The sequence below is a fragment of the Propithecus coquereli genome, unplaced genomic scaffold, assembly GCF_000956105.1.
Source record: "Propithecus coquereli isolate 6110/MARCELLA unplaced genomic scaffold, Pcoq_1.0 Scaffold210, whole genome shotgun sequence".
In the NCBI taxonomy this organism is placed as follows: domain Eukaryota; kingdom Metazoa; phylum Chordata; class Mammalia; order Primates; family Indriidae; genus Propithecus; species Propithecus coquereli.
The window spans coordinates 4423817-4444950 of NW_012146079.1; the positions used below are offsets into that span (position 1 = coordinate 4423817).

The 21134-nt window shown below is 44.3% G+C and overlaps 1 protein-coding gene across 1 annotated transcript in view; it reads right to left on the bottom strand.

Annotated features, from left to right (window-relative positions):
- Positions 1-918: 918 nt before the first annotated feature.
- Positions 919-21134, bottom strand: part of SMYD3 (SET and MYND domain containing 3) — a 583727-nt gene continuing 563511 nt past the window's right edge. Inside the window, exons 11-12 of the mRNA XM_012644393.1 lie at positions 14909-15017; positions 919-1243 (exon numbers count right to left, since the gene is read on the bottom strand). Coding sequence (XP_012499847.1) covers positions 1142-1243; positions 14909-15017 — 211 coding nt within the window. The 3' untranslated portion in view covers positions 919-1141. The remainder of the gene's footprint in view (positions 1244-14908; positions 15018-21134) is intronic.

Consider the following 21134-nt stretch of genomic DNA (forward strand, 5'->3'; position numbering starts at 1 on the left):
ATGTATTCTGTATTATAAGTAATACAGAAATGACTTAAAGTATACATTGGGATGTGTGTAGGTTATATGCAAATACTGCACCATTTTGTATCAGGGACTTTGAGCACCTGTGGATTTTGGTATCCAGGTGGTCCTGGAACTAATCCCCCCATGGATATGAAGGGAAAACTGTATATGCTTTTCTGGAAAGATGGTTTATAGATTCATCGAAGTGACTAAATGTTCTATAACACCAAAAAAGTTTAAGGATTACTATCGTGAATTGCACTGATGGCTACAATTTCTTCCCTTCCATGGGGAAAGCAGAAAGGCAGGCCGAAGAATTGGGGAACAAACAGAGGAGAGAGAAAAGCAAGCCAGTCTGATTTGAGCTGGGATGCCAGAGCCCTGCTCAGTGCAGGATAATGGAGCTCTGTGCTACGCATATCACACTCAAACACCAAGTCACAGATTTGGGAAATTACAGAAAAAAAATTCAAGGAAAAAAAAAAAGATGGCATACACAAAGAGTTATAACGTGCTTATGAGGAAGATTTACACAAAGCGCTGTGAGACATTTGAAAAACATTTTTTTGGCATTAAGATTTTCTATCCTTTTCTAATCACCCAAAATGACCATTTTCTAAGATTTAGGATAAAACTTCTTGTGTTGGAGATGTATTTGGAAGTAACTAATGGATACATTTATCAAAAAGAGTAAAGATAACATCTCAAAATTCTGCTTCTTGCCAAAATGGACATTAACATTTGCTTGGAAGCAAATGTGAAAATAGTGATTTTTATCCAATTATTCCTACATATATCAAAGAGAAAGTTATAATTTATTCTGTCATGCTTTTAATAGAATTTTCTATCTTGAATGTTGAGATCTTAAACAATAAAATCACCAATGTATAAGCAAAGAAAACAATTACCAGATGGCATTTTCAACCACATTTTTTGAATTTATTATAATCGTGCTTCTCTACAACTAACGATTCTTGTGGTCTGCAAACCATATGTCTGCCCTTATTTACCTACATAAACACAGAACAGCATTTCCAATAGGAGAGGTTCACACATCAAACAAAGCATAGAGTGTGTGACCTCAATAAGGCATTCAACAAAGGTATGAGCCATCTTTCCCTCTGAGTGGGTTCCCTTAGGATGCTCTTATATTGGCGTCACATTCTTCTAAGAGTAGAATCAGATCTTCAATCAGGCTGTGTTCTCTGCCATGTGTCACTCGCATAATATCAAAAGCCTAAAGAGGAAGAACAGAAGACAGATTAGACCTCAAAATAGGTGGACCCTGCCTATTCCCCATTTTCTCCCCATGATGCGAGGGGCCTGGCAAACCCGCAGGTTCACAGGGTGAGCCGTCTCTAACAGGCTCACGGAACTGTGCCTCTCTAAGCCAGAATACAAAGCAAGGAGGGTGATTTCTGAATGTGGGGTCTGGAAAGCAGACTCACTATCTGAGTCAGACTGGGGTCCAGTGACCAACAGTGATCCTTCAGGGATTGCTAGGTTTGGTGGGTAGAGGTTTAAGAAGAGTTACTAAAATGATTAAGTCACACGAAAGATGAAATACCATGCTGCTACCACCTTAAAATCCTTTTTCTTTGCTGCATGCTACATGAAGTTCTCATCTATATGCACTGTAATTATTATACACATGTATTCTTGTACTCTTTCTGTATCACATGACATTAGAGCATCAGCATTTTCACGATCCTCTCCTTCACTCCCCACATTCAGTCTGTTACTAAATCTTGTCAATTCTATTTTCAAAATATTTCTGAAATCTGGGTGGGCTTGTGACTACTTCAATAATGGAGTGCAGCAGAAGTAAAGACATCGACTTCCAAGGCTAGGCCAAAAAGGCCTCTGCCTTGTTCACTAGTATGTTTGCTTCTGGATCCGTGAGCATCCATGCTGAAAGGAAGCCCAAGCCGCATGGAGAGAGGCCGCGCATAGGTGCTCTGGTTGAAAGTCTTAGCTGAGTTCATCTTTCAAGTCACCCTAGCCAAGGCACCAGACATGTACATAAAGAAGCCTCCAGATGATTCCAGCACCCAGCCAGAGAGAGCAGGATTTATCTTCCCAGACAAAACACGAGACAGTGTGGAAAAGTAGAAAAGAAGAAAGCTATTCCTATTGTGCTATGTTTGAATTCCTCACCCACAGGATCTAGGGGCATAATTTTGCTTTACTCCATTAAATTTTGGGATTGTTTGTTATGGATTGTTTGTTTGCAATGAATAACCAGAATACCCTCAAAAATATCTGTGCAATAAATAAATTAGAAATAAACAGTCTCTAATTTAGCAGTACAAGGCACATCTTACCCTGCCCAAATGGGAGGTGGGGTGGGTTGAGGAGAAGGGAGGACACCGTTGTATTTGATGTAAACATATCCAGGAGACTTGAAAAATGTGACTCTGGTGGCTCTTAGGCACCTAGTGAAGTACCTGGCAGCAGTACCAGGGCTCTCAGCCTGGGCCGCACGTTGTATCAGCCACGGAGCTTCAAAAGAGACACCGGCGCGGAGAACCTACGCGTGAGCACCGGGAGTGAGGGCGAGGTCCAGGAGATTCCAGCGCGCCCTCAGGGTTGAAAATGACTGATACAGTAAACTCTCAACAAATAACTGCAACTATTCATTATTAATGTTAATTTATAGCTGGCATAATTGCCATTTTAATGGCTGTATATAATGAATTCTATCATGTTTATAGACCATTATTTACTAAACTATTCTTGGAAATTCAGATCAATTCCAATTGTTTATCATAATATGATGCAGATCTTCCAGCATGGTTTCTTTGTGCCTTTGCTGCATATTTGCTTAAGATAAATTCCGAGGGGTGGAATTCTTAAAGCCATAGAGATTTTAGAGCAGGAGAACACCTTCGTGGCCACATAGTGAGACCCCTTCATTCCCACCACATTCACACAGTGAGAGCCCCTGTTTTTGCAGAGGAGAAAAATTGAAGCCCAGAGAAACAAAGCATTCAGGTTGATGGATGCTTTCAGCCTCTGTTCCTGCCTTCCTTTTTGCCTCTTTAAAAACGTTCCCTTTAGGCTGGAAGGAAAACAGGCAGAGTCTAGATTTAGCTGCCGAGAGAGGAAGAGAGAAGACAGGGGGAGAAGGCGCAGCACCTCAGACCCTGGCCCCTCAGCCTGGAAGACAGCTCTGCTCTCAGAGCCCGCCCCGGGACCCCCGAGCTGCAAAGCCCAGGAAGTGGCTGGGGCCGAAACGCGGACGGTGGGGCCACATTTCTTCCTAACGCGTGGGTCGCAGCACGCGCAAGCGCATCCGAGGCGAGGGCTTGTCTGGGATCGGCCGGGAGGTGTCGGGAGCAGCCCTCACCTTGCAGACGGCCGAGCTCTGAGATTCCTCGGGGCAGAAGATTAAAAACATTCGGGGTGCACATGCCTCATGTTCTATCCTCTTTTCTCCGAACTGCCCTGGGTCCTCCGCCGTTCTGGACGTCTCAAGGTCCGAGGCGGAGCCCGCGGGACAGCACGGCTGTGGAGAGAGGAGGCCGCTCGGGTCAGAGGGAGCCTTCGTGGGCAGTTCTCGGACTTGAAAGCACTCTTAGATGTTCTTCTTCCCTTTCACTCCACAGACGGCCAGATGTGCTTGTGATCTGGCAAAGGAAGATGAATGGCCCAGAAGCAGGGCTGGAAAGCTCTCCGCAGAGACGGACCGAAGCCTCCCCGCTGAAAAGGGCCCCGCTTAACGCGCCCGCCTCACTCCTTCCCCGCCCTCGCGGACGCCCTCTGCTGGCGAGGGCCTGGCTTTTTGCTTGGCACTCCCGGACCAGCGTCCTTTTGTCCTCCTGGTTACATTTTTCCAGGTTCCTCGCCTGGAGAATCATCTGTGCCTCTTCATGATTTGACTCCGAGGCTAAATGACAAAGCTATCTTCTTCTCACCTGGCAATGTAAGGTTGACGTTCACGTTTTCAAACAGAGTACAGGCTCCAGTTTTCTTCCTCCTGCTTTTCTTCCAGTTCCCATTGTAAGTTTCACTTTCTCCCCCTTTGCGGCTTTAGGAATAAGGTCTGCTCCTCAAAGGCCGAAGTCAGTTGCCCCCGATCCAGCGTATTCCTGTTCACTGAAGGGGCAGCCCTGATGTCCTACAGCGGGGCTAGTGCCCAGGTGTCAGCATGAGGCTTCACCCCACAGCCATCCTGCAATTGCAGTCACAGCCAGGAGCGGGGCGCTGCCTGGCCTTCCCCAGGCCTCATGCCCACACGTCCCGGCCTGCTTCCTGTGGAAGGGCCACAGGATCATCCAGTCCCACACTCTCATGTCACGGAAGGAACTACTTTCCGAGGTTGCCTGGCCTGAGAGGCGGACAGGGGAGATCACCCAACTCTCAGGACTCAGCCCAGTGTCCCTTCCACGACGGCAATGTGCAGTCTCCCCATATAAACAGTCTGTAGTGACCAAGGAGAGAACCTGAGGGTCTCCTGGACATGGCTTCTGAAGACACCCCGAGGGGCCACGGGTGTCTTCCTAGTCAAATGCTGCTGGTCATGTTCTGTGTTCCCTTATTTGGTGGTGAATGTAGCACCGGAAGTAAGGGTGGGGCCGGGGCAAGCCCTGGGCATATGTGTAAGGTTTGAGACACTAAGATTAGAGGACCCGATCCACAAGGGTGGCCAGCAGCCTAGAAGAAATGGGTCTAGGTGGGGGTAGAGGACCAATATGAAGAGACTGAAAAGAAAAAAAAAAATATTATTTGTCTATAAAGTAAAACTAACTATAGATCTGATTAACATGTACACATTTTAATGCTCTTTGAGTGATGGGCCGATGTAGAAGAGAAAAGAAGAAGAAAGAAGCAGGGTCGGTAATGTGCAAAGTATGTCAGTGACTCTTGTGTGTGCAGGAGTGCCTGTATGGATGACGTGACGTGTTGCGTGGGCAGGAAGCTGCGACTCAGACCTAGTGATGGAGGACATCTGGTCCTTGTCTTGGACGTCACCTAGCCTATGGGAGAGCTGGGGCAAAGAGTTCCCAGTAAGGTAAGAAGAGAGTCCTGTGTGGCCCTAGGCACAGCCATTCAGCCCAGTGGGAAGATGAGGAGCGTTTCCGCTCACCCTATCCAAAAAAATAAAGTTACAATAAATCTTTGACAAACCAGAAAAATGTTTCCAGTAGCTCCACCTCCCTTCTCTCGGCCCCTCCTGACTGCCACACGTGCGCCTGTCAGAAAGGACAATTCCGTTTAATTTCCTACGGTAGCGTATAAAACAGATTAAGGAAATATAAAATTGGAGCCAGCTTGTGTTGCGAAAAGCTTATCTCTTTCCATTACATTTTTTTTTTAATGGCAGCATTTAAGAAGAGCCTGCACATAATCTTTCACAGAGGACTCATTTGAAGCCTCCAAGGGGGGTGCTTGCCTCACCCACTTACAGACAGTAAATGTCACAAAAGAAATGGTGGCATAGATTGTCGGCCACACGACAGGCACATGGTTTACTCAGGAATAAAGAAAGGGTCCCCGGAACGGATTTTAATCTCATCACATCCTTTTTTTTTTTTTTAAGTAATTTTAGAATTGTGGCCATATATTAAATAAAATGAATTCAATCAAGTTATGACTTAAAGTTGGAAATATAGCTTTCATATTAATTTTTAATAGAAATATATTAAGCTTATCAAGGATCTCATAGAGTTTCTACCATAAGCCTGAGGAATCCAGCAAATGACTTCCCCAAGCATGATTTAAATATGGACGTAAAATCAGAGGGAAAAGAAATGCACCCATGATAAGAACCTCTGGAATCAGATGATGACAGGGAAAAAATGCACGCAGGTTTTTTCATTCTGCCCACCTCGGAATGAAAGAGTGTGGGGGGTGGGGTGGGAGGGCCATCTTCAAAGTAGAAAGTGTAAGAAGCAAGAACTACCAACACATTAAGCAGCTCCAGAGCCACAAAAGCCCTTTGCAACGGGCAGCAGAAAATCCCAAAGACTGTGATGACCCATCTGAACTCCGCAGCACCGTGGAAGCCACTCCACTCTACACTCTGAATAACTCTCCGAGGGCAGATTCTGCTAGAGGAATTTGTCCTCCTGGGAGGCAGATTTTCCATAGAGAAACATCTATCCGGTCATTCGCTCAAGCAGCTGTGCTGCGTAAGACTCGGCCCTTGCCCTGGGCAGAGCTCTGGCACAGTCAGGGAGACAAAATGGAACCACTGGATCACTACAGCAGAACAGCGTAGTGTTGCACAGAGACGCAAGGTACTAGGGCACCCAAGCGGGGAGGGACCAGGGCGGCCGGGGAACCTCAGGAGGGGTTACAGACGTGGTGAGCGCAGGTCTGTGCCTTCAGTGGTAGTAACCACTCCAGAGAAAGAGCTGTTGTTATGCCACTATGTTGAATTAATCGAGCAATCCAATGAATATTTATTGAGCACCTGGGAGACCCTGAAGAAGCCGAGTCTGCTCCCTGAGCGTCAGTTTCTTCGACTGAACGAGGAGACGGGACGAGATAAATCCTAAGCGCAGCCCAAGTCCCACATGTCATACAACGTGCCTACAAAGCTAGCAGGTATGGATTTGGCTTTGTTTCCAGATATTGCTAATTCCACTGTGGTGAGAGAATTTACTTTGTATGACTTGAATCATTTTACATTTATTTTATGACCCCAAATATGTTCTATCTTGGTATTTCTGTGGTTACTTAAAAAAAAAGTGCATTCTGCTGTTGTCAGGTGGAGTGTTTTCTAAATGTCGATAGATCCTGCTGGTTGATGGTATTATGTAATTATTTCATTAAATATATCCTTGCTGATTTTCTAGTTGTTCTATCAACTCTTAACAAAGGGGTTTTGATGTTCCTAGCCACACTTGTGGATTTATTTGTTTTTCTTTTCAGTTCTATCACAGTTTTTGTTTTCCATATTCTGCAACTGTGTTTCTGGTGTATTACTATGTCTTTTTGGCAGATTGACCCTTTTTTCATTATATAGTATCCCTCTAGCGAAATTTTCTTGGCCCTAAAGTCTACTATATCCGGTATTATTATAGACACTCCAGCTTTCTTTTGATTGTGTTTTCATAATACATCTTTTTCCATCCTTTTACTTTCCCAACCTGCCTATGTCACTATATTTAAAGAGAGTTTCTTATAGATGGTATATACTTGGGTCATTTTTTAAAAATCTGTTCTACCAATCTCTGTCTTTTAATTAGTGTATTTAGACAATTTATATTTTTTGACATAGACAACTTACATAATTTAAAATGTAATAATTACTATATTTGGGTTTAAGTCTGTCATTTTATATTTTGTTTTCTGTTTGCTCTGTTTATCTCTTTTCTTTTTCCTGCATTCCTGTGGGTTACCTGAATATTTTTTAGAATTCCATCCGATAATGTTTTTGAGTATATACCTTTATATAGCTTTTTCAGTGATTGCTCTAGGTCTTACATTATATATACATAACTTATCACGCTCTATTAGCGTCGTCATTTTACCAGTTTAAGTCAAGGGTAGAAATCTTAAGTCTTTCACTCTCCCTCATTTGGAACTTAATTGTCCTAAATATTTCCACTACATACATTTAGAACCATATCAGACAGTGTTATAATTTTTGCTTCAATTATCAACCTATATAGAAAACTTACGAGGTGGAGGAAAGTCTATTTTACTTGCTCATATTTTTGCTGACTGCGTTCTTTCTTCCTTGCTGATGCTCCACGATTCCTTCTTTTATAATTTTCTTTTTGTTTAGAGAACTTCTTTTAGCCATTCTTTTAGAGCATGTCTGCTGGTGACAAGTTCTTTTAGTTTTCATTCATCTGAAAATGTCTTGATTTCCCCTTCATTCCTGAAGGATATTTTTGCTGAATATAGTTTTTGGGTTAACAGTTCTTTTCTTTCAGTACTTAAAAAAAAATGTGCTTTCATCTGGCCTCCATGGTTTCTGATGAGAAAATCACTGTCATTCAAATTGTCTTCCCCTTGCTGCTTTTAGGAAATTATTTTTGTAAATAGCTTTCAGAAGTTTGAGTATGATCCAGAGTCTCTGCATGGAAGTTTTTGGGTTTATCCTGTTTGCGGTTCACTTAGCTTCTTGAATCTGCAGGTTTATGTCTTTTGCCAAATTTGGGAAGTTTTTCAACATTATTTCTTTTTAAAAAAATATTTTATTGTGCTAAAATATACATATTATAAATTTACCATTTTAACCATTTTTAAGTGTACAGTTCAGTGGCATTAAGTATATTCACACTGTACTTATACAATGTTGTGCAACCATTACTGCTATCCATATCCAGAACTTTTGCATCACCCCACGCTGCAACTATGTACCCACTAAACAACTTCCCATTCCCCTACTCCCTCCAGATCCTGGTAACCACCATTCTACTTTCTGTCTCTTCATGTTTGTCTATTCTAGGTACCTCATATAAGTGGAATCATATATATTTGTCCATCTGTCTGGGTTGTTTCATTTCACATAATACCTTCAAGGTTCATCTACGTGTAGCATATGTTGGAACTTCATTCCTTAAAAAAGGTTCAATAATATTCCATTGTATGTATATACCCCATTCTCTGGGTTGCTTTTATCACTCTATTGATAGTGTCCTTTGAGGCACCAAAGTGTTTAATTTTGATGACGTCCAATTTGTCTATTTTTTCTGTCTGTGCCTTTGGTATTATATCTAAGGAATATTACTAAATCTAACATCATGAAGCTTTTCCCTTATGTTTTCTTCTAAGAGCTTTGTAGCTTTAGCTTATGTTTGAGTCTTTGATCCATTTTGAGTTACTTTCCATATACAGCATTAGGTAAGGGTCCAACTTTACTCTTTTGCATGTGGCTATCCAGTTTCCCCAACACCATTTGTTGAAGAGTCCTTTTTCCGTTGAGTAGTCTTAGCATCCTTGTCAAAAATCATTTGACCACATAAGTGAGGGTTTAGTTCTTGACTCTCCATTTTAGTCCTTTAAGCTATATGTCCATCTTTATGCTAGTATCACACTGTTTTGATTATTGTAGCTTTGTAGTAAATTTTAAAATCAAGAACTGTGAGTCCTCCAAATTTGTTGTTCAAGATTGTTTTTGGCTATTCAAGGTCCCTTGAGTCCCATATGAATTATAAGATGGATTTTTCTATTTCTGCCTCACAAAATGTCATGGGATTTTGATAGAGATTGCACTGAATCTGTAGAGTGTTTTTTGTAATACTGACATCTAACAATATTAAGTTTTCGAACTCATGAACACAGGATGTCATTCTGTTCATGTCATCTTTATTTTCTTTCAGCCACGTTTTATAGTTTTCACTGCACAAATCTTTCAACTCTTTGGCTAATTTAATTCCTAAGTATTTTATCCTATTTGATGCTATTGTAAATTGACTCATTTTCTTAATTTCCTTTTTGGATTGTTCATTGTTCACAACTGATTTTTACATATTGATTTTGTATCCTGCTACTTTGCTGAATTCATGTATTAGTTCTAACAGGTTGTTTTGGTTTCTTTTTTTTTTTTTTTTTTTACAGAATCTTTAGTGTTTTCTACATATAAGATCATGTCATCTATAAACAGAGATAAAATTTGACTTATTCCTTTCCAATTTGGATGCTTCCACCATTATTTCTTCAAGTACTTTTTCCACACAGCCCTCATCCTCTTCTCCTTCTAGGACTCCAATGTCAGATCTTTTGTTATTGATCTACTGGTGGCCCTTGAGGCCCTATTCAATTTTACTTTTTCTTCAGTCTTTTTCTATGTTTTTCAGACTGGGTAGTTTCTATTGTTCTGTCTTCGAGTTTACCAATTCATTCCTCTGTTCCCTCCATAATGTTGTTGAAATCCATTCTGTGTCTTGTGTTTATCAGTTCTTAAATTTCTATTTGCTGTTTCTTTATATCTTCTATTTCTTTACTAAGATTTTCTATCTTTTTCATTTATTTTTATGGCATTAGTATTGATTGTTGAAGCATTCTTGTGATGGCTGCTTTAAAATCTTTGTCCGATAATTCTAATATCCCAACTAGTAGAGTTGGCATCTACTTATTGCTGTTTTTCATTAAGATTGAGATATTCCTGGTTCTTGGCATGATGAGTGATTTTCAGTTGAAACCTGGACATTTTGAGTATTTGGTTATGAGACTCTGAATTTCATTTAAACCTTCCGTTCTAGCTGGATTTCTCTGACATCACTCCAGCAAGAGAATGAGGGGATGACACTTTATTACTGCCAGGTGGAGGTACAAGTCCACGTTTCCAACGTGGCTCCGTGTTACTACTGGGCTTATACTTCCTGGTAGGTAAATGTCTGCTTATTTTCTTTAGCATGTTTTAATCACTATGTTTGCATTTTGCCCATTGTTTTCTTCCTTATCTTTTCCATTTTTTGGTTCAAAACCACACTCCTGAAACTACTATTCTCTATTTGCTATTCATAAATATCAGAGCCGGGTTCTTCAAACAACTCTTCGAATGTATTAGGGACAATTATGGCACATCATTTCTGCATGCCTTCTTGTTCTCCCTCTCTCCCTCCCTCCCCCCCACCTGTTGAAGGGTGATGTTACATGTTCACCACCAAATGTACAAAATGTTGTGTGTATGTACATTTTTCTCTGGTGAGTCAGTGATTCTCATCAGATTCCTAAATAAGAACATGACCGAAGAGTTTAAGCATCACTGTAGCAGACTAAGAAATAGGAACAATAGAACTGCATGCTCTAAATCAGCCATTGTGGAGGGCTGGAAATCAGGGTGCAGGCTAGAGTAGACAGAGACCAGTGTCGTCATGCTTTGGGCTCTCCCTGGATGTGCTGGAGTAGCTGATAACTGTGCAGCCATAAAAAGAGCAATGTCTGGGACTTGTGGCCTGCACTCCCTGTTTAGAGCCAGAAACAGCTAAAAAGATCCTCAAAGTGTAAAATGCTTCAACAAAATGAAATGAGAAGGGAAGAAACAAAGTGTAGTATAAGAATTTTACATCTGGATAAAAAATGGTTATTGAAAGGAAAGAAGTCTGACTTTTACAACCTGACATCTGCTAACAAAGCACTACTAACAAAGCAGCTATGCTGGGGCCAGGCCGAAGGAGCCAGCAGCACGCAGAGGTCACAGAAAAAAACAAAAAACAAAAAAGGCTCATTGACAAGACAGACCAGATGGGCTGTCCTTGAGGTCCAAGAAGTCAAATTAGTGGCAAAAAGAAATCCTTCCAAGAAATAAATGGAAAGAAATAAAAGTAGATTAGACACAAGAGAGAGCAGGAGGGAAGCACTGTGAAGGGACCCTAGGAGCATCCTGTGGCAGCAACCACAAGCATTTCAGCTGAGTGCAGTGGAGATGGAAGCCCAAACCAAATCAGAGCGGGGCTAAGTGGATTCCTTTCCTGGAGGAGGCCGGGGCCTAATTGAATCTGTAACAGATTTCTGTTTCTAAAGCTTCTCTGATTTCTGTTCCAAACCCAGTCTTTGAAAACTTTATTGAAGCTATTTCGGTCCATTATTTCCAGGGTTTCTAAGACAAGAAAGGATATCCAGGGGTGCCCATTTAAAGAGAGCATCGGTTTCAAAAGGCAAAGAATATAGCCTCCCTTTCCCCTTCCCCTCTCTGGGTTACCTGAGTCCTAGAAAAGAGACTTTTTGCAGGAAGAAGCTGACCTGCTTCTAGACTCACAGGTCACAGGAGGTATCAGAGAGATGGACATGTTCAGGCCATCCCTCTGCTAGCAAATGCTCCGCAAAGGCTGTGAGATGATCTGGTCCATTAGCCACATGCAGCTAAAAGAACAGGGCAAGGGTACGGCTTTTAAAGTCTTCCGTCCATTAAAAAAAAAATCCATTCATTCATGTATTTACTACAACTTGCTGTGTTTGGGGCATGTGTGTCTGTGTTGGGTGGCACCAGAAGATACCAAAGGTACCTAAGTCAGGGTCCCTTGAAGAATTCCCACTCACCTTGGGGAAATAAAACCCACCAATGTGAACTGCTGGGGAGCAGTCATATAACAACTGTTCAACCCCAGACTATAAACACAAGTACTAAAGGGACCAGCTAGTGGGAGAGTGATCAGAACAAGTGTTCCTATAATAATCTTTAATAGTCTCGAAATGCTTGAGGTTACAAGCACACTCTCGTACATTGCCTCACTTCTCAAAACAACTCTCTGGGATAGGTATTAGCCTTATTTTTAAGCTAAAATTATAGTCAGACAGATTAAATGACCTGCTTCAAATCACACAACTAGTAAATGGTAGGACTGAAACCTGAACCTACTGACTCTAAATTTGAGCACTCTTTTTACTACACTGCACTGCTGGGGTGCACATTTGCTCCTTGGTTGATAATCAGAACTTGGCAAGAGACTCAGTGACTTCTCTAGAGTCAAAGAGGAAGTTGGGGGTAAGACCACAATTTAACCCGAGGTCTCAGGGCAGACATTCTGAGGCTGCTCCCAGAGTATCTTTCATTTGGCAGCCATCTGGGTCCATGCTTGGGCTTCTCTTAGGTACCAAGAGCGGGAGATGCTAAGATGGTTACTAGGGGAAGATGTTAGGCAACTCACAGGAAGGCCATGGGGACAACAGAGAGTAGAACTGGGCACGAGGGTGTAAAAGGGCAGTGAGAGGGTCACCAGAAGGGCTGGTGGTGGCCAGCACCATTAGCCCGGGCCACCTTATCCTGTGAACCCACACCTAGATGTTGGTCTGGGTTTGTTCAGGCTGTCCTTGCAGCTGAGGTATGAGACATCTCCTTTAAGAATTCTGCAGGCAATGCAATGACTAAAGCCTCACGTGAAGAACAGAGGCATCTAAGTCTTCTCCAATTTCTCTCCCACATTTTCCTCTGAGCTGGCATCAGGAGTTCGCTAGATCTGAAGGGATTTCTACGCACCAAGTCTTCCTAGAGAGCCTCATCTATGTAACTGGGCCAATCTAGAGGAAAAGAACAGAGCCTTGGATTCTAGCCTGGATTTAATGACTTGTTCGCATGTCTTGTCTCCTCCACTAGATTCTAAGGACAATACTGAGTCTCACTCAAAGGAACAGAAGCATTTCATCAACACGTGTTAAATTAAACTGAACAAACTACACCTGGCTCTGCCTCGGTGAGCCTTTAGATGAGCTCTTGCATGTCCCCAAGCCTTAACTTCTTCATTCTTCAAATAGGAATGAAAATGCTTATCCCAGTGACCTAGTACGGCTGTCCTTTCATCTGCCATGAGGACCAAGTAGGAATTTGCATGTATGAGCAGTATTAATAGTTTCTAGGCCCATATAACTGAAAAGAATTAATTTGATCACTTAAGAAACACTGACTTGCCGGTGACCTGGGATTGGGTACATCACATATTTAGGAAATTTCCTCTACATTATTTTTCTGTCAAAACATTGGCAGAGTAGACCCCAATAAGTATGTTCTGCCTCGCTGATGTGACTGGCTGACAAGTCCTTGCCAGACCAGAAAAGCAAAGTTGTCCCTGAGACAGTAAGAGACTGCCAGGTATTGGCAGTCTGGGTAAAGATGTCAGACAAGGTAAAAAGAACAAGAAGAGCAGAGTGACTTCAAGAAATCCTCGTGTTCTTCCTGTTGACCGTTCACTGATTTCAGTTAGAGAACAGGAAAAGGCAGCATGGCTAGCATTCAACAAACATTGGCATTAGGTAATCTTAGAATCTTAAGAATCCCTTACGCATTTGTCATTTCTGTTGTCTAAATGTGGGTGGCCCATGTTATGGGGTCAGCCAGCCTGTGGATACTCCCTGAGCAACCCCCGTGCGAGGCCCCAGTCCTCTCACCACGACTCTCCCGCAGACAAGGGCCCTGTGGCCCAGAGACCCCGCTACGGTATCAAGGGCTTCCTGTGAGACCCCATACACCAGGTCTCCATGCGACCCACCAGCGCCTGGGCCAAATGAGCATGTCCGCGCTCCTTTTGTGGGGCCACGAACCGAGTGAGAGGGAATTCTGCTGGGGCGGGAAGGCCAGGAGAGCAGAGAGCCGTGGGCCCCTCTGGGCAGAGGAGACCCCCTGAGAGGGCAAGGTATTCCAATACTAACCTGGTTCTCCCATTTAGTTTCTTGACACTTACTGCTAGGATTGTATTAACTGACCACCCCTCCCACAACAGTGAACATTTGCTAAGTTCCAGCTACTTTGCATGGCACCGATCTGTTACAAAGACAACCACGAAGACCTCACAGTCTCCTGGGCGGGGGTTGTCAGGTTCTCCTGCTACAGTGTGGGAAGTGCTCCACTGGCAGGGTGAGCAAAGAGATGTAGGGTGCGTGGAGAAAATAAATAATAAGCCGGGCCTCAGAGTTCTGCCAGGCCCAGGGGGTGGTGATGGGGAGGGTGCACAAGGCAGAGGAAATAGCTTTGTAAGACCTGGGCGTGAGCAGTTCGGGGTAACCGTGGGCAGTGGTGAGCAGCACAGCAGTCCCTGGCTGTGCAGAGAGGGAGGCTGCGGAGGGCGCTGCAGACAGAGGTCACGGGCCTCGCCTGCCATGCAAGGAACGTGGACTGTGTGCTGTGGGCGACGAGTGGGAGGCAAGAGAAGGGCAAGCTGTTTGCTGTGGACGGGGCACAGGGACACTGGTGTTCTAAGGCCAGTTTGCACCGGCTTGCAAGAGTGATTATTAAAATTATCATGATTTTTGCAAAAAAGTTAATTTTTACATTGGTAGTTTCAAACCAGGGTGGGTATGTTCACACCACAAAAATCAGCAAATGTCACAACTAAGATGTTTTCTTTTTCCCCAGAGTGGTTGTTAAACATTTACCAGCACACACTGGGCACACATGTGTGTGTGTACACACAAGTGTAGAGTTGTTAAAAAAAAGTCACAAACAAGGGGCCCAGCAGCCAGAAAAAGGTACACCAGGCAGACCTACATGAGATCTTGGCACACTCACCAGTCTCAGATTCTTCATGGCTTGGGGAAACATGCCTTGATGTAACTGCAGTTTGCCAACTTTCATTACTTGCACACCTCTGACGGGATGGCTTCCTGGGAAAAAGATCCTAGAAGAAACCAAACGGCAAATAGTGTCAGCAGTGCTCACCTTGCCGTCAGCATTCCATCGAGAGACTACGAAACGGGTACAAACACTGGCTGTGACTGTTAATGAGCTACCGAAAGGAAATTAGCTTTGAGATCCGGGAGGAGGCAATACTGAGGGGAATTAACACATTACTAGTCTCCAGCTCCCCAGAATGCCTTTTGCATTAGGGGAAAAAAATGACAGGACTGGAATGCTTCTCTAATAAACACTAGAGAAGAGAAACCAAAGTTTGGACCTCTGCATTTACATTTGGGAGGAGTAGGGAGACCAGGTGCTCAAACTATCCATGAAGGTCCAGCACTAGCACAGTGCACAGAAGATTACCTCTCAATGTATATTTGTTGACTAAATGAAAGTTTTCACAAACCTCTAACTAGACACTACCATTTCCCCCTTTTAACTGAAAAGTCCTTTGATTGAATCTCAGTTGTAGAGTTCATCATGGTCCACCTTTCTTATATGCACTTGTATATTTATTTGATCATCTCACTGGATTATAATACTTTTTGAGACAGGGTCTTGCTCTGTCACCCAGCCTAGAGTGCAATGGCAAAATCACAGCTCACTGTAACCTCCAATTCCTGGGCTCAAGAGATCCTCCCACCTCAGCCTCCTGAGTAGCTAGGACTACAGGTATGCACCACCATGCCCAGCTAATTTTTAAAATTTTTTTGTGGAGACAGGGTCTCGCTATGTTGCCCAGGCTGGTCTCAGGCCCCTGGGCTAAAGCAATCTTCACACCTTGGCCTCCCAAAGTGCTGGGTATAATGCTTTTTATTCGGGCATCCTGTCTGTTCTCTGTGATGTCCTGAATGTAGGAGGAACTCAATGTATACTTGATCCCTTTCACATATAACAGAATAGAATAGGGTACTGGAGTGGACCAAAGAAAGAGGACTTAGGACTATGCCTCAGACCCCATGAAGAGCTATATATTACTTCAGTTCAATTCAACAAAATTTACTATAGTGGAGTCAACAAAATGTGTGCAGTTTGGCCTCTTCTGCAACCCCCTCTTCTTTCACCATTCTTAGAGAACACTAAGCTCTTGCTGTATATGCAGGATTGTATCTGGGGCTGAGGGAAATACACTCCCCGGCCCCCATATAAACTGTATATACATTCACAGCCTGGCAAGGTGGCTCACGCCTGTAATTCTAGCACTCTGGGAGGCCGAGGTGGAAGGATTGCTTGAGCTTGGGAGTTTTTTTTTTTTTTTTTTGAGACAGAGTCTCACTCTTTTGCCCTGGCTAGAGTGAGTGCCGTGGCGTCAGCCTAGCACACAGCAACCTCAAACTCCTGGGCTCAAGCAATCCTCCTGCCTCAGCCTCCAGAGTAACTGGGACTACAGGCATGCGCCACCATGCCCGGCTAATTTTTTCTATATATTTTTAGTTGTCCGATTAATTTCTTTCTATTTTTAGTAGAGACGGGGTCTTGCTCTTGCTCAGGCTGGTTTCGAACTCCTGAGCTCAAACAATCCGCCCGCCTCAGCCTCCCAGAGTGCTAGGATTACAGGCGTGAGCCACTGCACCGGCCGAGCTTGGGAGTTTGAGACCAGCCTTAGCACCCCGTCTCTACTAAAAATAGAAAAAATTAGCCAGGCGTGGTCGCGTGCACCTGTACTCCCAGCTACTCGGGAGGCTGAGACAGGAGGATCGCTTGAGCCTAGAGTCTGAGGTTGCAGTGAGCTATGATGACACCATGGCACTCTAACCGCAGGGACAGAGTGAGACTCTGTCTCAAAAACAAAAACAAAAACAAACCCTCAAGTATATACACATAGAGTTTATATGAGCTTTTCTCTCAGGCCCAATAATCCCACTAGACCTAAGATAAACATTTATATAGGAGTTAAAACAATATTTCAGGATGGAGCATTAGTTATGCGCTAATCAGGTGTACCTTATTATAAAGCTAGATGTTCAGTTCAAGTCTGTTGAATTGAACTGAGAAAATGATACAGGAGTTACGAAGACAGAGAGGTGACTAATGGTTGGTTGCACAGGGGAAGGCTGCTTCAGCAGAGATGAAGGCGCCTGCCCACAGGGGTGAACAAGATAGTCCTAGGAGCCATCACTTACGCAGGGTTTGCCATGTGCCAGGCACTGTTCTAACTGCTTTTCGTTTATTAACCCATGGAACGCCCGGTTAAGCTCCACTATGTCACAGAGATGAGGTAGATTTACCAGGAGAGACAAGGATGTTCTCTGACGAACGTGCACATATCTGCAAACCATCCCTCTCCCTGAAGCTCAACTCTTCCCCCACGAAATGTGATATAGAAACTTCATTCACGCTTTCAAAAAGGGGGAGAGCAGTAGCTGGGAGGAAAGTATTTAAATCAATAGAAGGTTGGCCATGCTTCTCATAAAGAGCTGAAAAGGGAGGGGCAAAGGGGAAAAACAAAGGAGACACCTGGGTCCCGGGGTTTTCTCCATCTCTTGAGTATGCCAAGAGGTCAATCACTTCACCTCTCACCCCTTACAAAATGAACATCATTATCTACTTTTGCAGAAAAGATTTTAAGACCCCAGACAAAAGGCTTAAATGCAGGACGCCATTATCAGAAGGTAATTGCCCTGGACGCTTTCCTTGAAAAGCACACCTGGATTCGGGATTTTATTTTATTGCTATGAATGTGGTATAATTAAATTTAAAGGCCAAAAAGTAATTTTATACTAATAATCACTCCACTAAGTGGATGTCTGTCATGTAAGCAGAAGGAAAGAAAATCTTCAGTTGTGTGGAGGCAGAGAAAGTACATAATTACGCCGTGACAGGTACCTGCCCCGGTCAGTCAAAGATATTAAAAAACAAAGAAGCGTGGAATAAGGAGAAGATGGGGAGGAGGTGTCTGTGAGGGGACTTCCACATAAATATTTACAGAGCAGTCTCGCAGCCCTGGCGGGGCGCCGGCTGTGAGCCCGGTGTGTCTCTGGAGGCCTCCCAGCTGACATGGAGTGATCGTCCTGGTTACTTGCTGGAACAGCACCCCAAGGAAAACCACGACACTCATTCCTGCTGGGAGAAGCTCTCCACCAGGGGTGCAGGCTTTCACCAACTTTACTGCGTGTGACATGACAAGGAGAGAAGAGAGCCTAAAAGTAGTCTGTAATCACAGGACTGTGAAAAACCAAGTCCAGGCTGAGAGCCCGCCCTGCAGGAGGGGTCAGATGTGGCCGCGTGCTACAAGGACTGAAGCAGGAGTTTGAGTGAGAAGGTGAGGGAAGGTGCACCTATGGGACGCCGGGTTCTGGGCCCAGTCGTTTAAGGGATCTGGAGATGTCCAAAACGAGTCCTTGCCCCCGGACAGCATGAAGTTGCAGAAATGAGGTGAATTACATCATGATATGGAGAGGACCGTGGCACGGATAACGGATGCCCTAGAAGCAGTTTGGGGCACAGTGATCAGGGGAGCAGCAGAGCTCGAGCTACTTGAGAGTGGGGGAGGTGCGGGATCTGGGACAAGCACGTGAGGGATGGGACGCTCTGGGAGGCGGGATGAAGGGCCAGTGAGCACGCTGGCCTGGCCGGCAGGGCGGGGAGGAGGAGAGCAGGCGCACTGGAGGCCGGGCTGTGCAGAGGCATAAATGCAAAGCGAGAAGTTGGGACTTCCCACTGTTGGCAGTGAGGCACTGCTAAAGGTGCTGAGAATATTTCATCAGAATAGGAAACAAAGAAAATTGAAAGGAGACCCTAGAGGCAAAACAGACTTGAGCAAGGATGGTGCCAACGAGAACAGAAAAAGGACTTGGTAAAAAAAGGTTACACAGCTGAATCAACAGGACCTGGGGACATGACAGGGTCTGACGGAATCAGAGCTGTTTCCAAGATTCAGAAATAGAAACATATAAGCAAACTATATAATAACAAAATCATTCAACAAGGCCTTCTACTTGTTTGGGTGTTATAAATTTGCTTTTTGTAGGTACAGTGCTAGCAATCACATGCTCCAGGATGCCGGGCCTAGAATGGAAAGATCGCCTTTGGTGTTTCTGTGGTGACTAAGGATATAGGAAGAAACGAGTTTAAATAAGCAGAGAAAAGAAGGAAGCACACACACTAGCTTTAACTCAGACCAAGATCTTGCTGCCATGTTTCACCAGGAGGCTGAGTCAGGGCACTAGAATGTCTCAAGTCAACAGGACATGGGGGAGGAACACCTGGCGGCAGGATCCCTGTTGGTCTCGCTGAGGTTTCTCTACATGATGCAATTCCAGTCGCGTTGCTTCTTCATAGGTAGCATTTGCAGGGCAGGATAGTTCAGGACTATTGCTATGGTTTGAATTTTGAATGTGTCCCCTCCAAAACTGGGGTGTTGAAACTTAATGGCTAATGTGGTGTGTTAAAAGGTGGGGCCTTTAAGGGTGATTCCGTCATAAGGGCTCTTCCCACTGTGAATGGGATTAAGGTCCTTTTAAAAGAGGCTTCAGATGGCATTCAGCTCATTTGCCCTCTGCCTTCTGCACGTGAGGACAGAGCACTTCTCCCTTCCGGAGGAGACAGCAACGAGGTGCTATCTTTGAAGCAGAAAGCAGCCCTCACCATACAACAGAACCTACTGGTGCCTTGATCTTGGACTTTCCAGCCTCCAGAACTATGAGAAAATAAATTTCTATTCTTTATAAATTATCCAATCTATGGTACTTTGGTATAGCAGCACAGAGTAAGAAAACTATTTTTTAAAAACTGATGCAAAATATATTACTGAACCTAAAAGGAGAGCTTAACTTGCCTGTTTACATTGTATTTCAGAGTCACCAAGTAGCTCCAGTTGTAAGAATTTTAGCTGATAAATGTGAAATGATGATAGAATTAGAAAAATCATCATTTTGCAACTCCTGAAGAAATAATTGATCCAGAGAAAAGTACCACTTGATGAAACCATTAGACGAAAGGATGATGCACAGTTTTTATAGTGGATGGGTTAGGTTGTTACCATCTGAATCCACTGATCAATCTTAGCATCACTAAAGTGGGACAACCAGACATTAAGTGCCATCTGATACAAGTAGGAATTATTTATCACTTGAAAACCATTCTTGCCAAACAAAACAAAACCCCACAAACTGAAACTGAATCTAATCAAGTCCATAAAGTTAAATCTCATTTCATAGGAAGAACAAGTAATAGAGCAACAAGTAAAAGCAGTCAGCTGAATCCAGGATATGGGCAATTCTATAGGACCCTGACCCAGCATCTCCAACAAGCTAATGGCATGAAAAGAAAAAGATAGTGGGGGGGAGGAGAATACTCTAGATTAAAAGAGACTTAAGAGATATAACAACCAAATGTAACATGCAGACTTTGTGCATCCTAACTTAAAACTGTAAAAAGACATTGCTGAGACAAACAAGGAAACCTGAACGTGAGAGGGCGCAGTGGGTGTAAGAGGAAACGCCGGCGAGGAAGGGGCTGAGACGGGGCACTGGAAGCAGCCTGCCACACTGCTCTGTGGGAGAGGATCGAAAACTGCAAGTGGGTGCTCACCTAGGCACGGTCCCTCTTGGAGAGATCACTGTAGATCATCAGAGAGCCTACGGGAAACACTTGGAGTAAAGGAGATGGCGCAGGGAGTCCCACTTGCCAGGACTGGAAGACACCTGGGGGAGACCCCTGCCTGGGGAAGGATAAAGGAAAGAGCCCGAGGGCACCACGCTGCCCACGTGGCCACTGTGACTGGAGCTGTGGAGAGCCCCCGCCCACCGCCACCACCCACGCCTCCGTGCTGACGGGGGCTGCTGGAGGCTGCGTGGCAGAGCTGCACTGAAGAGCAGGCTCAGCAGAGACCCACTGGGCTCCGTTCCCGGGTTGCCGCAGCTGACGCCACTCTGAGCTCTCATGTCCACAGCTCCTGGTCTACACAGGGATTGGCTCCGCTGAAGCTGCCCCCAGGTCACTCCCTGCTGGGCAAGGGAGGGAGAAGGGAGGGCAGACGAGCACACAGGCCCGTGACTGGGAGGCAGGTGTCCCCCACCCCCACCAGGGAACTGGAGCAGAGCTTGAGGACTCCCGTAGTAGCAGTCCTGGAAGGATCTGTGTGCAAACAGAACCCCAGTAATCCAGTAGCTCG